At 42.9% G+C, this 14,210-nt stretch overlaps 1 protein-coding gene across 1 annotated transcript in view; it reads right to left on the bottom strand.

Moving 5' to 3' along the window:
• Positions 1–14,210, bottom strand: part of XRCC5 (X-ray repair cross complementing 5) — a 490,394-nt gene that overhangs the window by 440,183 nt on the left and 36,001 nt on the right. Inside the window, exon 5 of the mRNA XM_069227051.1 lies at positions 6,543–6,665. Coding sequence (XP_069083152.1) covers positions 6,543–6,665 — 123 coding nt within the window. The remainder of the gene's footprint in view (positions 1–6,542; positions 6,666–14,210) is intronic.

The following is a 14,210-nucleotide window of genomic DNA, read 5'->3' as shown; positions in this document are numbered from 1 at the left end:
CGACAAGCATGGCACACCAGAGGGGATTAAGAGGCAGTGAAAGAGACGAATGCGGATTGAGACGGGTACTAAGTGAGAGAAAACACATTTTGTGAAATAACCAACATTTTTGTAGTCTTTGCAAACAGAAATAGGGGGAAGAGTGTGCGTTTTTGTCTTTGTGTATGTAAACATTCCTAGTGAAATCCGCCCAACACATCACGATAGCTGACTGAAAGCACCTTCCCCCAAATATTTATTACAATATCCATTAAGGGGGTGTAACACCCCAAACACCCCACTAAAGCTGCGCCCCTTGCTGTCAGTTCGGTGACTGCCTACATCACGAGTTTATGTGCTGATGAATGCGTGCTCAAGGATGCTGGTGTGCACGTGCGCCTCCTCCCGAAATAGCAGAGCACACACCTGTCTCGCACCCCACTGTAACGGGAGCCCCGGGAGTCTGGCCACTGTGGCTTTGCATGCCTGAAGTCAAACAAGGACCAAAATGATGCTGCCTCGTGGGTGACATCCGCTCGTCGTCAAATGTAGTAAGTAATCCACGTAGTGAAGATTCAGGTTTAGCTGTTTATTCACAGGTTATAGTCACCCAGGACAGGCCACGTCCAGCTGGCTCGGAGTCTGACTGCAACCGAGTCCCTTCCCTTTCGAATCCCTCGCCAGTGTCCGCTTCATGCATGGGTGGCATTACAAATCATAACAACATGACAATGCATGAGAAGCAAAAAGAAGAGACAATGGACACAATGCTGAACAATGCAGACATTCACCCCCAGTCACAAAGATCTCGGTTTAATCCATCATTATTTTGCCCACGCTGGTAGCTATTACACAGGACATAACTTAAGGCAATGTGGAAATTATTTATACAGCATCAAAACAGTATTGCAGTCAAAACATCACCCAATAAAAATCCCAAACCAAAATAGAAAAAACGAGTAAAACTTAAACAAAATGACACCAAAACAACAAAAAGAAAATAAGGGGAACCGGAGATATGAATTTTAGAAGTTACAAGTAGGGCTCAGGCTTTATGGTATTTCTTTTTAACATTTCTGTCAGTATTTATCCATATTTATTTTTTGTGGCTGTAATTGGCATTTATCTGTATTTATTTTGTTTTTGGAGAATAAATGGAGCAATAAAATGTTATATTTCCGCATTTATTTAATTGATCAACATACACTCCTACTTTAATGCCAGTCACGTTTCAGCAAATTAAGCAGCCAAGTATAAACAATACAGCACTCTCATGTAACTATTAGCATTACATACACAAATATGTTAACAAGCCGGTATTTAAGGAAATCTCATCCTGTTTTTAACTTCCTATGCTATCTGTTCAGCATTTTGCCTTAATTCATGAAGCACAGGATGGAGATTCACTCACAAGAAACTCAAATTTCAGCATTTTTCCACATTTAAAAATAAATACAGACAGAAAACACACTGTTTTCTATCTGCATTTATTTGTAAAAATCGAAAACTGGGAACCCTAGTTTTCAGTAAAAATAGCACCAAAAAGCACTAAGCGCCAAGGGGAGTCTATGGAAGTGGTACACCGGGATCAAGGCGTTATTTCAGGCCAAATGGTACGGAATGCAGGACAAACACACCAAGCGGGTTCTTTCAGGTCAAAGATTTTACCTTCTGACTTAGTCATTTGTATGGAACCCAAAGTCCTCCAGCAAAGCAAGTCTGAAAATCCCAATTATTCATGTTTTTTGGAGCAGCTCATCTGGGTCACTTCTCAAAGTCCAAAGACCTCAGAAACAGCACTTAAAAGTCAGGACTCACTCCAACAGAGACCACCAGCAGGGTCTAGTTCAGGTTCAGTTGGTGTTGGTCACTTAAGAAAAACAACAGCCTCTTGCACCTTTTCCTGCCCCTGTAGCCACACCAGAGGTCCTCCAATTCGCCCTTGGTGTCCGCCCCTTTATCCTGGGTACAGGAGGGAGCAGGTCGAATCCTTCAGGGCTCCTCAAGGTCAAAGCAAGCAGAGACTAGTTTCCTTCTGTAGGTCCAGAAAATGTTCTGAGGAGGGTGCCATGTTTATTATTGGCACCAGCTAGTGTGTGGAAGTGATTTTTGGCTCTGCCCTAACCAATGGGGCAAAAGTTACCAAGGGGAACCCTACCCACTTCTCCATCAGTTCATGTTTGCACTACAGCAAACAATCCCACAGTGTGCCTTACTTCTCAAATTCATAGAAGTCAAGATGGAGAAACGTGTTCTCTCTTGTGCAGATTCTGTGAGTCTTCCAGAGATGTGGCCAAAGAAACAAACTGTCAGCTCCTCTGTGGTCTCACAAAATGGGCTCTGGGAGTAGCTACCCTGCCAGTGTGTTTGGTGCCAGCCTGGCTTGGGGAACAAAGGTTTGCCTCCTCCAAGTCTGACCTTACATGTATTTGTGAAAGGCCAGTTAATGAAGTTCCTGGTCCAGTTTGACTTGTCTTCCTGCAAGGGGAAGAAAAACACCTCCCTACACCAAGGTCGTTTTCCTGTTCTGGCAGCATTTTTCAGTCTCATTAAGGCCAAGCACTGGCTGATCAGCTGTCAATAGGCTACTGCTAATTAGTCAACTAGAGGTTCAGGGAGGCTCTAAATGTTACTTTTCCTAAAAATGTAATGAACATCTTAATTTATCATTAAATTGGGCTTTTGCTAAATGTTAAAAAGGTGTCTTTGAATGACGTTTGTAGCGGTTTCCGTCAAAAGTTACAGATAAAGTTTATAAGTACTTTGACATTTGTAGGATTAAGCTATAGCCTTATCAGTGAAAATATCTTTTGGGTCTAGTCACTGGAGAAACATGCCTATTTTAATTTCAGACACATTCCACTTTTAAATATCAGGCACTCTACCTTGTGGGTGACAAGTTGTACTTAAAAGTGACATACAAATATTTAACAGTAAGGTTTCCAGCCTGTCAAAATGGTTTATCTTGGCAGGTCTGTACAGCAGATTTTATGTTGCTGCACAAAGACTACATAGTGTAGGCCTTAAGCCATATTTTCTCTGTCACTTTAGTGGATGGCACAATCAGTGCTGCAGTCCACAAGTGGCAATTAACGTTCCGTATTATCGGTATAATTCTCCACCACATACCCTTTAGGAAAGTTACATGTGACAGTTAGGATTGAGGTATTTTCGACATGTTTAAAGGGAGAGTACAGGTATTTTATTCCTGGTTAGCATGGATAAAGTATACAGAGTTCTAAAACAACAAAATAGATAGGGCAGAAATTGGGGGGAAACCTTGCAAAAGATAGTCATTAATTTCCTCTAGTCTTCAACACTCGTCCAAAAATACTGAAGCGGGAAACAGAGTGGAGATCACCTAGAAGAGAGCTCCAGGATTAAGTGGCAGGAAAACAGCTTCAACCATATTTTTAGGAACTGTTACTAACTTGGCAGTGGTGGATCAGAGGTTTTTTTCAGAGGCTCACATTGTTTAATACATCGCCCTAGAACCATAGAAAGCCCTCTTGGTGATGCACACAGCTTGAAATTCAATACAATATTGCAGAGGGAACCAGCGTAACTTTAATAATAATAGCAACAGTTTTTATGACAAAACTAGGGGACCCCGATAACCAGTCATCCTGCAGAATTGTGAATGGCTTAGATACTTCGAATGAATTTAGATGGAAGTTCCACATGAAGAGAATTCGTATAGCAAAACCAAGAGCTGATCTTTCCTGTAATGGCAGTTTTGTTTTCTCCATTCTCATCAAGAAAAGGAATAACGTTTGTAAGACTTTTGAGGTGGAACGAGCAGGAGGAGACGAACGTAGATTTTTGAGTCCGGAGGAAAAGATCACTATCAAGCTTAACTCTTAGGTTTTTTACAGTACTTACAGGGGCAGAGATCTCACACATCTGTGAAGGACAATAGGAATTTAGCCAAGGTCACAGCATCCATTAATGGCCATGACTCCTCTTTACTCTGTGTTACATTTTATGAAATCGCTACCAATCAGTTTCCAGGTGAAAGTCACACTTTGCTTGAAGTGAAAGCTGAAGCAAGATCTCTATTTAGACAGACAAGCAGCTGTATGCTATCTGCATGTACTAGTTCATCCCTTCAGAATGGAGGAGTTTTGCTAAAGGGCACGTATACATGTTGAGCAGATGAGATGACAATGCAGATCCATGTGGTGCAGCATAATTACTTCATATGATGTGAAATGAGAAACTAATGGCTTGAAAATAATTCTCTAGAAATTATATGAACCATTTCAGTGAAATATGGGAAATGCCTGCAGCGCTTGGCCATTTTGCAAGGAAGGAATCGTCTGCCAAATCAAAAGCCACAGACAAGCCCAATTAAGTCAATCAGCCAATGTTGCCTCCATCAGCCTCAACTCTAAGGTCCTTGGCCACAGCCATAAGGTACAACTGGTTTCTAGACAACAAACAGCTCCGTAATTGTAAACTTACACAGTTTTCTAAAATATTTGCAGCAACAGGTAGTAAGGATATAGAGCTGAAATGTTTCATTACTTTAGGATCTAAGTCAGGTACTTCAATATCGGGTTGCCCGTGGCAACTTTTAGATACAACACTTTGTGCATAAGATAAGTTTATTACCTTCAGGGGTGGGTAAACATTTACATTTTCTGAAAGTTTGATAACAGAGGCTGGTCACAGGTCACAAGAGGCACCATATTTTAATTTGTTTAAAGTTTCACAGAGGTCTTATGCAGCTATCTGGTTTAATACTGAAAAGAGATAATGAGATAGGTTTCTGAAATCACAGGTAGAACGTTTTCCTTCTCGATTTGTTGTCATAGATGAGGAATTCTGTCAATAAAAACATTGTTGAGATCATTGCAAATTTATGGTGTCGTTTATGATCTAGATTTATCATAGTTCCATAACTATTTGAAAAATTGCCTTCTTGGGGGTTATCAGAAGTAGAAGTATTTTTGGTTACCTAATTTCATTAAAACTTTATAATGTGCCATGGATTTTCTGAAAGTAATTATTATCAGCTTCTTTGCATTTGTGTCTCAATTTGCTTCAGCTTGTTTAAAGTTCATTTTGACAAATTGAATCTCACTGGAGAACTAAGGAGCTAAATGATTGCATTTTTCTTTATCACTCTGGTCTGAAGAGGAACTATCATACTGGTTGTTTGAGTAATGAACTGGTTGTACACTCTACACTGTTCTTCACTATTAAATGCTAGAGGAGGCAGGTTTGCATTTAAATATGTTTGAAAAAACGTAAGTGTCCAGGTTGTTCCACTTTTGCACCAGGGAACATTGCCTTTTAAAGCTGTTTCTAGCTTTGTTCACAGGCATACGGAATCTATGGTGTAATAGTCAGTCCATAAGTTTGTCTTGCTCTTTTATATTAAATTTGTAGGTCCACACATGATCTAGGGTATGTTCCTTGTTATGTGTACTTTTTGTGTCATGTTAAATGATATCAGCAGACCACAAAATTCCTTAGATTTGGCAGAGTCAACATTTTTGGCCCAATATTTCAAGTCTCTAATTTTAATTAATCTAGTAGTATAAGTCATTAAAGGACTAAGAATTCTGAGAAGTCAAAAGGACAACTTTCAAGATATTAAGATGGAAGGGAGGGGTAAATAAGTGAGGAAGAGAATGTCATTATCTGGAGAATGGTGATATACTCAAATAAGCAGGCTACATCCCAAATACTGGGGAGAGATTCACCAGTCACCCTAAATCCTTGTTTCACAACCATTGTAGCATCTCCTTGTTTATCTTCTGGTCTGTTTTGTTTCTATAGGCAGGATCCTGTAGGAACTCTACCTCTAAAAGAAATAACAATTAGGTTTCTGTGAGCTATGCCTCTCATTAGTAAGATATCAGTTAATAGAAGTATGTTAACCATGAACGAGCACTCACATTTACAATGATAATATTGTTCGGATAGGTTTCTTTAGAAATCTTAGAGGTTAAATGTGCAACTTGCAGGCATTTTACAATTCCTAAGCTGATTATTTGCTTTTGTACTATAGACTCTAAAGGCTAATGAGCCTACGGGGTTGGCCGTGTGGCTGGCCTTCTGTCCTGCATGGTTGCATGCTTTACAACCCTGAAAATATACATTGATTATAGAGGTACTTCAACACCATCATAAAATCCCACCCTTGTGCTCCGGAAAGTACACAGTAGCCACTTAAACACTAATTCACACCATTTGCCACACACTTTGCTGTTTGTTCTTTTGATAAATGTCTGAATGAGCAAATGTCCCTCTGGTGATCTAACCTGTAGACATTCTTTTCAGACAAGATCTGATCAATGAAGTGCAAGGTAGTGTTTAGAACTTGCTTTTGTAAGATCCAGTCTCCCAGCGAAAGACTTCAGGTCCATCATGCTCAACTATCCTTCACTAGCTTGGCAATTTTCTGCTCCATGTGTTACGCTTATACACCACAGCCTCTGATATAATGGCCTTTGATACCACAACACCTGTCAAGCATTTAACGCAGCACTCACCACCCAGACAAAAACTACTAATAATGCACCTCACATAATACCAATTAAACAGTTTCTTACAAGAACTGCAGGGAGATCCCAGCACTCTTCATGTTGGCAATGATGATGTCCACCTGGTCCATGCTGAATGGGCTGCTCAGGTCAGTAAACACAGCAATGTGACGTCTATCGTACTTCTTCCCCCTGTCAAAAGAAAGCAGACACCTTAGGGTTAAGCAGCTTGAAATTCCAGACAGTACATCGCTCACAGCAGTACCAAAGATTGACTCCCTAGCTATTGCCTTATAGGTACAGCAGCTGATCTTCAAAGTTTAAAGGCATCTGGTCATCTTATCAGCTGACCACCTCATCCAAATGGTAAACATCACCATCATAGTCCGTTCAACTTCATACTATGAAACAACATTCTGAGATAGAATCCTATCAATTATAGATTTTTAAAACTGAATAGCAAAAACAAGCAAAAACCTAAAAACTTTATTTTTTTTGCAAAATAGGATGTTATTTGAAATTCCATTCCGTATGCCTTCCACTAGTGTGGCCTCCAAAGCTGTACCTAAAAGTACCCAGATGTCTCTCAATGGATCATATTTTCGGCGTGCCTCCTCCTGTGTACTGAGAACCACCGTATAACAATCTTATAATAATCATGCATGAAAACTGGATTGGACGAAAAATTCACCTGTGCAACTCACTTTGTACTATACCTGCCCAGGACCATAATCCTGTTGCTAACCCATGGTACCCGATGAGATCTGCCACTGCAATATTTTGACTTCTGCTAATATCTACCAGTTTCCTCTGGTGTGTGAAACATGGTACCTTAGGAAACCATAGTATAGCAGGCTGAGCATTCAGAAACCAATGGGAGCCAAACGCAAGGGATTGGGGGTACTAAGTTTAGGAAGGGATGTGCCACCAAACCCTCTAAATCTTAAAAAAGTACCACCTATTGGTGCTGGGTGCAGTGGCTGATCTAGAGGATGTGACGTAAACCATCCAATTTGGGGGGTGGGAAAAAATACATAGTTAGATCTGGGGATGAGCAGTATCACACCACCTTTGGAAAAAAGGGAGAGCGGCTATGTGTCTCTCAATCTTCTTTATGATGAGTTAGGCTCATCTATATTCATAGTGTGATGAATTAGACAACCGTGCCAGAGATGGAAAATGTCACTTACCCAGTGTACATCTGTTCGTGGCATGAGACGCTGCAGATTCACATGCTGTGCATTATCCTGCCATCTAGTGTTGGGCTCGGAGTGTTACAAGTTGTTTTTCTTCGAAGAAGTCTTTTCGAGTCACGAGACCGAGGGGCTCCTCCCTTTCGGCTCCATTGCGCATGGGCATCGACTCCATCTTAGATTGTTTTCCCCGCAGAGGGTGAGGTAGGAGTTGTGTATATAGTAAAAGTGGCCATGCAATGGAGTGAGTATGTATGTACATAATGTGTATAAAAAATATTATATATTTACAAATTTATAAATGTACAAGTTTCATCAACTTATGACGGCTACAGGCTCCCGGGGACGCGGAGGGCGCATGTGAATCTGCAGCGTCTCATGCCACGAACAGATGTACACTGGGTAAGTGACATTTTCCGTTCGATGGCATGTGTAGCTGCAGATACACATGCTGTGCATAGACTAGTAAGCAGTTATCTCCCCAAAAGTGGTGGTTTAGCCTGTAGGAGTTGAAGTTGTTTGAAATAATTTTCGTAAAACAGCCTGTCCTACCGTGGCTTGTTGTGTTGTTAACACATCTACACAGTAATGTTTTGTGAATGTATGAGGCGTAGAACATGTGGCTGCCTTACAGATTTCTGTCATAGGTATATTTCCTAGAAAGGCCATTGTGGCGCCTTTCTTCCTAGTGGAGTGCGCCTTTGGCGTAATAGGCAGATCTCTTTTTGCTTTAATATAACAGGTCTGAATACATTTGACTATCCATCTGGCAATGCCTTGTTTGGATATTGGATTTCCTGCATGAGGTTTTTGAAAGGCTACAAACAATTGTTTTGTCTTGCGAAATTGTTTTGTTCTATCAATGTAATACATTAACGCTCTTTTGATGTCTAGCGTATGTAAGGCTCTTTCGGCTACTGAGTCTGGTTGTGGAAAAAAAACTGGGAGTTCCACTGTTTGGTTTAGGTGGAACGGTGATATAACTTTTGGTAAGAACTTTGGATTTGTCCGGAGAACCACTTTATGCTTATGTATTTGTATAGAGGGTTCTTGTATAGTGAATGCTTGATTATCACTTACCCTTCTAAGAGATGTGATAGCTATTAGGAAGGCTACTTACCAGGTTAAGTATTGCATCTCACAAGAGTGCATGGGTTCAAATGGTGGACCCATGAGTCATGTTAATACAATATTGAGGTTCCACGAGGGAACTGGTGGTGTTCTTGGGGGTATGATTCTCTTTAGACCCTCCATAAATGCTTTGATGACTGGGATTCGAAAGAGTGATGTTGAATGTGTAATCTACAGATAGGCAGATATTGCTGTGAGATGTATTTTGATACAAGAAAAGGCTAGGTTTGATTTTTCTAAGTGTAATAAATAGCTTACGATGTTTTTTGCAGAAGCGTGTAGTGGTTGAATTTGATAATGATGGCACTAATAAACAAATCTTTTCCATTTGTTTGCGTAACAATGTCTTGTAGTAGGGTTTCTAATTACCTCCATACATTCTTGTGGAAGGTCTAAACGTCCAAACTCTAAGACTTCAGGAGCCAGATTGCTAGATTGAGCGATGCTGGATTCGGGTGTCTGATCTGTTGCTTGTGTTGAGTTAACAGATCTGGTCTGTTTGGTAGTTTAATATGAGGTACTGCTGACAGGTCTAGTAGTGTTGGGTACCATGGTTGGCGAGCCCAGGTTGGTGCTATCAGTATTAGTTTGAGTCTGTTTTGACTCAATTTGTTTACAAGATAAGGAAGGAGTGGGAGAGGGGGAAAAGCGCAGGCAAATATCCCTGACCAACTCATCCATAACGCGTTGCCCTTGGACTGAGGGTGTGGATACCTGGATGCGAAGTTTTGGCATTTTGCGTTTTCTTTTGTTGCAAATAGGTCTATTTCTGGTATTCCCCAACGTAGAAAGTAAGTTTTAGTATCTGGGGATGAATTTCCCATTCGTGTGTTTGTTGGTGATCTCGACTGAGATTGTCGGCTAACTGGTTTTGAATCCCTGGGATATACTGCGCTATTAGGCGAATGTGATTGTGAATCGCCCAATGCCAAATCTTTTGTGCTAAGAGACACAGATGTGATGAGTGTGTCCCTTCCTGTTTGTTTAGGTAATACATTGTTGTCATGTTGTCTGTTTTGACAAGAATGTGTTTGTGGGCTATTAGCGGTTGAAATGCTTTCAATGCTAGAAACACTGCTAACAGCTCTAGATGATTTATATGGAGTTGCCTTTGTTGAACGTCCCATTGTCCCTGTATACTGTGCCGGTTGAGGTGTGCTCCCGACCCTATCATGGAAGCATCTGTTGTGATCACGTATTGAGGCACTGGGTCTTGGAATGGCCGCCCTTGGTTTAAATTTATAGGATTCCACCATTGAAGCGAGGAGTGTGTTTGGCGGTCTATCAACACTAGATCTTGAAGTTGACCCTGTGCTTGTGTCCACTGTGCTGCTAGGCATTGTTGTAAGGGCTGCATGTGTAGTCTTGCGTTGGGACAATGGCTATGCAGGAAGACATCATGCCTAGGAGTTTCATCACAAACCTCACTTGATAGTGTTGTTTTGTGTGCATGTTTAGTATTACATTTTGGAAGGCTTGTACCCTTTGTGGACTTGGAGTGGCAATCCCTTTTTGTGTGTTGATTGTTGCTCCTAAGTATTGTTGTATTTGACACGGTTGTAGATGTGATTTTTGGTAGTTTATAGAGAACCCTAGTTTGTGAAGGGTTTCTATGACATATTTTGTGTGTAGAATACACTGTTGCTGAGTGTTGGTTTTTATTAACCAATCGTCTAAGTAAGGGAATACGTGCATGTGCTGCCTCCTGATGTGAGCAGCTACTACTGCAAGGCATTTTGTGAATACCCTTGGGGCTGCTGTTATGCCGAACGGTAACACTGAATTGGTAAAGCACGCCTTGGATTACAAACCTCAAGTATTTCCTGTGGGAAGGATGTATGGGTATGTGGAAATAAGCATCCTTGAGATCTAATGTTGACATGTAGTCCTGTTGTTTGAGCACGGGAATCACGTCTTGAAGTGTCACCATGTGAAAGTGATCTGACTTGATGTAAAGATTTAGTGTTCTGAGGTCTAATATGGGTCTCAGTGTTTCGTCCTTTTTTGGAATTAGGAAATACAGGGAGTAAACACCTGTTCCTTTTTGATGGTTGGGTACTAGTTCTATTGCTTTTTTTTGTAACAATGCTTGGACTTCTAGTTGCAACAGATCTAAGTGTTGTTTGGACATGTTGTGTGCTCTTGGAGGCACATGTGGTGGCAAATGTAGGAATTCTATGCAATAGCCATGTTGGATAATGGCTAGGACCCACGCATCCGTAGTTATGTGTTCCCAGTTGTGGTAATAATCTGTGAGTCTCCCCCGCACTGGTGTTGCGTGGTGGGGGTTTGTGACGTTGAAGTCACTGTTCAGTTTGTGGGGTATTTGGGCTCTGGAATTTCCCTCGTTTTAGGGAACTGTCCACCCCTATATTGTCCTCGAAAATCTCCTCTCGGATATTGGCCCCGATATGTGGGTCTGACTTGTGAGGTGGAAGGCTCTGTGGTCTGGGCCCGAAACCCCCCTCTAAAGTGCGGCTTCCTAAAAGTGCCTTTGCTCTGTGGGGAGTAGAACGCGCCCATGGCTTTGGCTGTGTCAGTGTCTTTCTTCAGTTTGTCTATCGCTGTATCCACCTCCGGCCCAAACAATTGTTGTCCGTCGAAAGGCATATTCAGCACAGCCTGCTGGATTTCTGTCTTAAATCCGGAGGTCCGTAGCCACGCGTGTCTCCGAATGGTTACCGTGTTTACTGTCCTGGCTGCCGTGTCTGATGAGTCCATAGCCAACCTTATTTGGTTGTTGGAGATAGTTTGGCCCTCCTCGACAACCTGTTGTGCACGTTTAGGGAACTCTTTGGGAAGGTGTTGAATGAGATGTTGCATTTTATCCCAATGTGCCCTGCCGTATCTTGCCAGTAGAGCTTGCGAATTGGTAATTCGCCATTGATTGGCTGCCTGTGCTGCCACCCTCTTGCCTGCTGCATCGAATTTCTGACTTTCTTTGTCGGGCGGTGGTGCGTCTCCAGACGTTTGTGAGTTTGCCCTTTTCCGGGCTGCTCCTACTACCACCAAATCAGGAGTTAACTGTTGTGTAATGTATACAGGGTCCGTAGGGGGAGGTTTATATTTCTTCTCCACCCTAGGTGTGATGGCTCTGCTCTTGACTGGGTCTTGAAACACCTGTTTGGCGCGTTGTAACATTCCTGGTAACACTGGCAAACTTTGGTATTGGCTGTGCGTAGATGACAGGGTGTTGAACAAGAAGTCATCTTCTATGGGCTCTGCATGCAATGCTACATTATGAAAAGTAGCTGCCCTGGAAACCACCTGCATGTAAGCAGTACTGTCCTCAGGTGGTGATGGCCTTGCCGGGTAGCAATCCGGACTATTATCTGAGACCGGTGCATCATACAAATCCCATGCATCCGGGTCATCTTGGCTCATCCCTGTGTGCGTTGGTGACTGCATCATTGGGGGTGTTGCTACAGGGGACAGATGTGGCAAGTGCGGTGGTGATGTGTGGTGTTTTTTCTTTAGCCACTTTTGCTTTTGGCTGCATTTCCGCCTCATGGAATGCGAGCTTCCGCTTCATCTTAATTGGAGGAAGAGTTCTAATTTTCCCCGTGTCTTTTTGTATATGGAGCCTCCTCTGGGTATGGTCTGGCTCTCCCATGCCCAGTTCTTGTTCAAACCTGTGGCCTTGTAATTGTGTGGAAAGACCTTGTTCGTCTGTATAGGAGCTGTGTTTCGGCTCCGAGGCTGCATGTTTTGGCACCGAAACCTTTTCGGCAGTCTTTTTCAGTTCTGAGGAAACCTTTTTGGCTTTCGGGGTGCCAATCTGTCGGTGCCGAGTCTGGTCGGAGCCGGTATCTCAGTGCCGAGTATGTTCAGAGCCGGTATCTCGACCGGAGTCGGATGTCTTCGGCTGCTGGTAGGCCTTTTTCAGTGCCGATGTTTTGTCACCGTGTTTTCGGGTAAAGCCATGGCCTGTCGGCAGTGGCGTCCCCTTTGCCTTCATGATTTTTGAGTGAGTTTTTGCCGGTTTACTCACAGTTTGCTGCGTCTTCGGCTGCTCACTCTCGGACTCGTCAGAGTCTCGAATGGAGAATGTCTTCTCTTCTTCGACGTCGGTGTGTCCGGCCGGTGTCGACGCCATATGAAGTCTTCGAGCTCTACGATCCCGCAGTGTCTTCTTGGATCGAAATGCCCGACAGGCCTCGCAAGTATCCTCTTTGTGTTCGGGGGACAAACACTGATTACAAACCAAGTGTTGGTCTGTATAAGGATACTTAGCGTGGCAGTTGGGGCAGAAGCGGAAGGGGGTCCGTTCCATGAGCTTTGAAGATGGACGCGGTCGGGCCGACCAGGCCCCGCCGAGGAGTGGAAGCCCCGAAGGGTGCCGGAGCTCTTCTTTCTTCGGTGTCGATGTGCTAGCACTAACCCGGTACCGAGCACAAACAATACCGTCAAATTTTCCGATGGATAACTATCTTTTTGGAACCGAAACACGGAGCGAAGAGGAACACGTCCGAACCCGATGGCGGAAAGAAAACAATCTAAGATGGAGTCGACGCCCAAGCGCAATGGAGCCGAAAGGGAGGAGTCCCTCAGTCTTGTGACTCGAAAAGACTTCTTCGAAGAAAAACACCTTGTAACACTCCGAGCCCAACACTAGATGTGTATCTGCAGCTACACATGCCATCGAACATATATTACTCACCATAACACCAAGATATATATATATATATATATATATATATATATATATGTTACTCACCATAACACCAAGTGTTCAGAGAGTGTAGAGCTGTAGATTAACTTGGCCTGCATACTCCTGCCATTTAGCTTTGGACCCCAGGCATATGCAACGTGTTTATCTTCAAAGAAGTTTGGGTCACAAGACCTGTTGCAACTCCACTCTTGGTCCACAATGCACTAGGACACCAACTAATCCCCTGGGGTTGTTGTCCACTCAGCAGGTGTATAGAATAAGTGAGTGCAGTGCTGAAACATCTGTTATCGCTGCTGGCTTCTGGGGAATCTACAGCACCAAAGATGGTTACAGAGTAAGTAACATTTTCTAGTACCTAGCCTGAAATTGCCAGGGCCCAGGTCAGTGTCCTGCAGCTTGTGAGGGGGTGAGGGTGAGGATGAGGATGGTAGTGGAGGCAAGGGTTGGAAGAGTGGAAGGCTCATAGCCAAGACTCTAACCATCTTCAGGGGAGGTACTATGGAGACTAGAAACATGTTTTCTCCTCGAAGGCACGGTTTCTCCTCGAAGGCAGGTCGGCACTTCTTTGCGATTAGAAGCTGGTGGGATATTATAGTCTCTATATGAAGGATCCCTCGATGATGTCCGATCTCACCATCAAAGGCGGCTTCAGCACTCACTAGTTTCAATGCCGGTGGAGCTTTTGATGTTGATTTTGGCTTTAAATACACCTTTATGGCAGAGCCTGGCCAGGCATCTCTC

This window comes from Pleurodeles waltl, chromosome 3_2 (assembly GCF_031143425.1).
Source record: "Pleurodeles waltl isolate 20211129_DDA chromosome 3_2, aPleWal1.hap1.20221129, whole genome shotgun sequence".
NCBI classification, from domain to species: domain Eukaryota; kingdom Metazoa; phylum Chordata; class Amphibia; order Caudata; family Salamandridae; genus Pleurodeles; species Pleurodeles waltl.
Note: the sequence above shows the minus strand (reverse complement) of the source record. Positions and strands in the feature narration are given on the sequence as shown.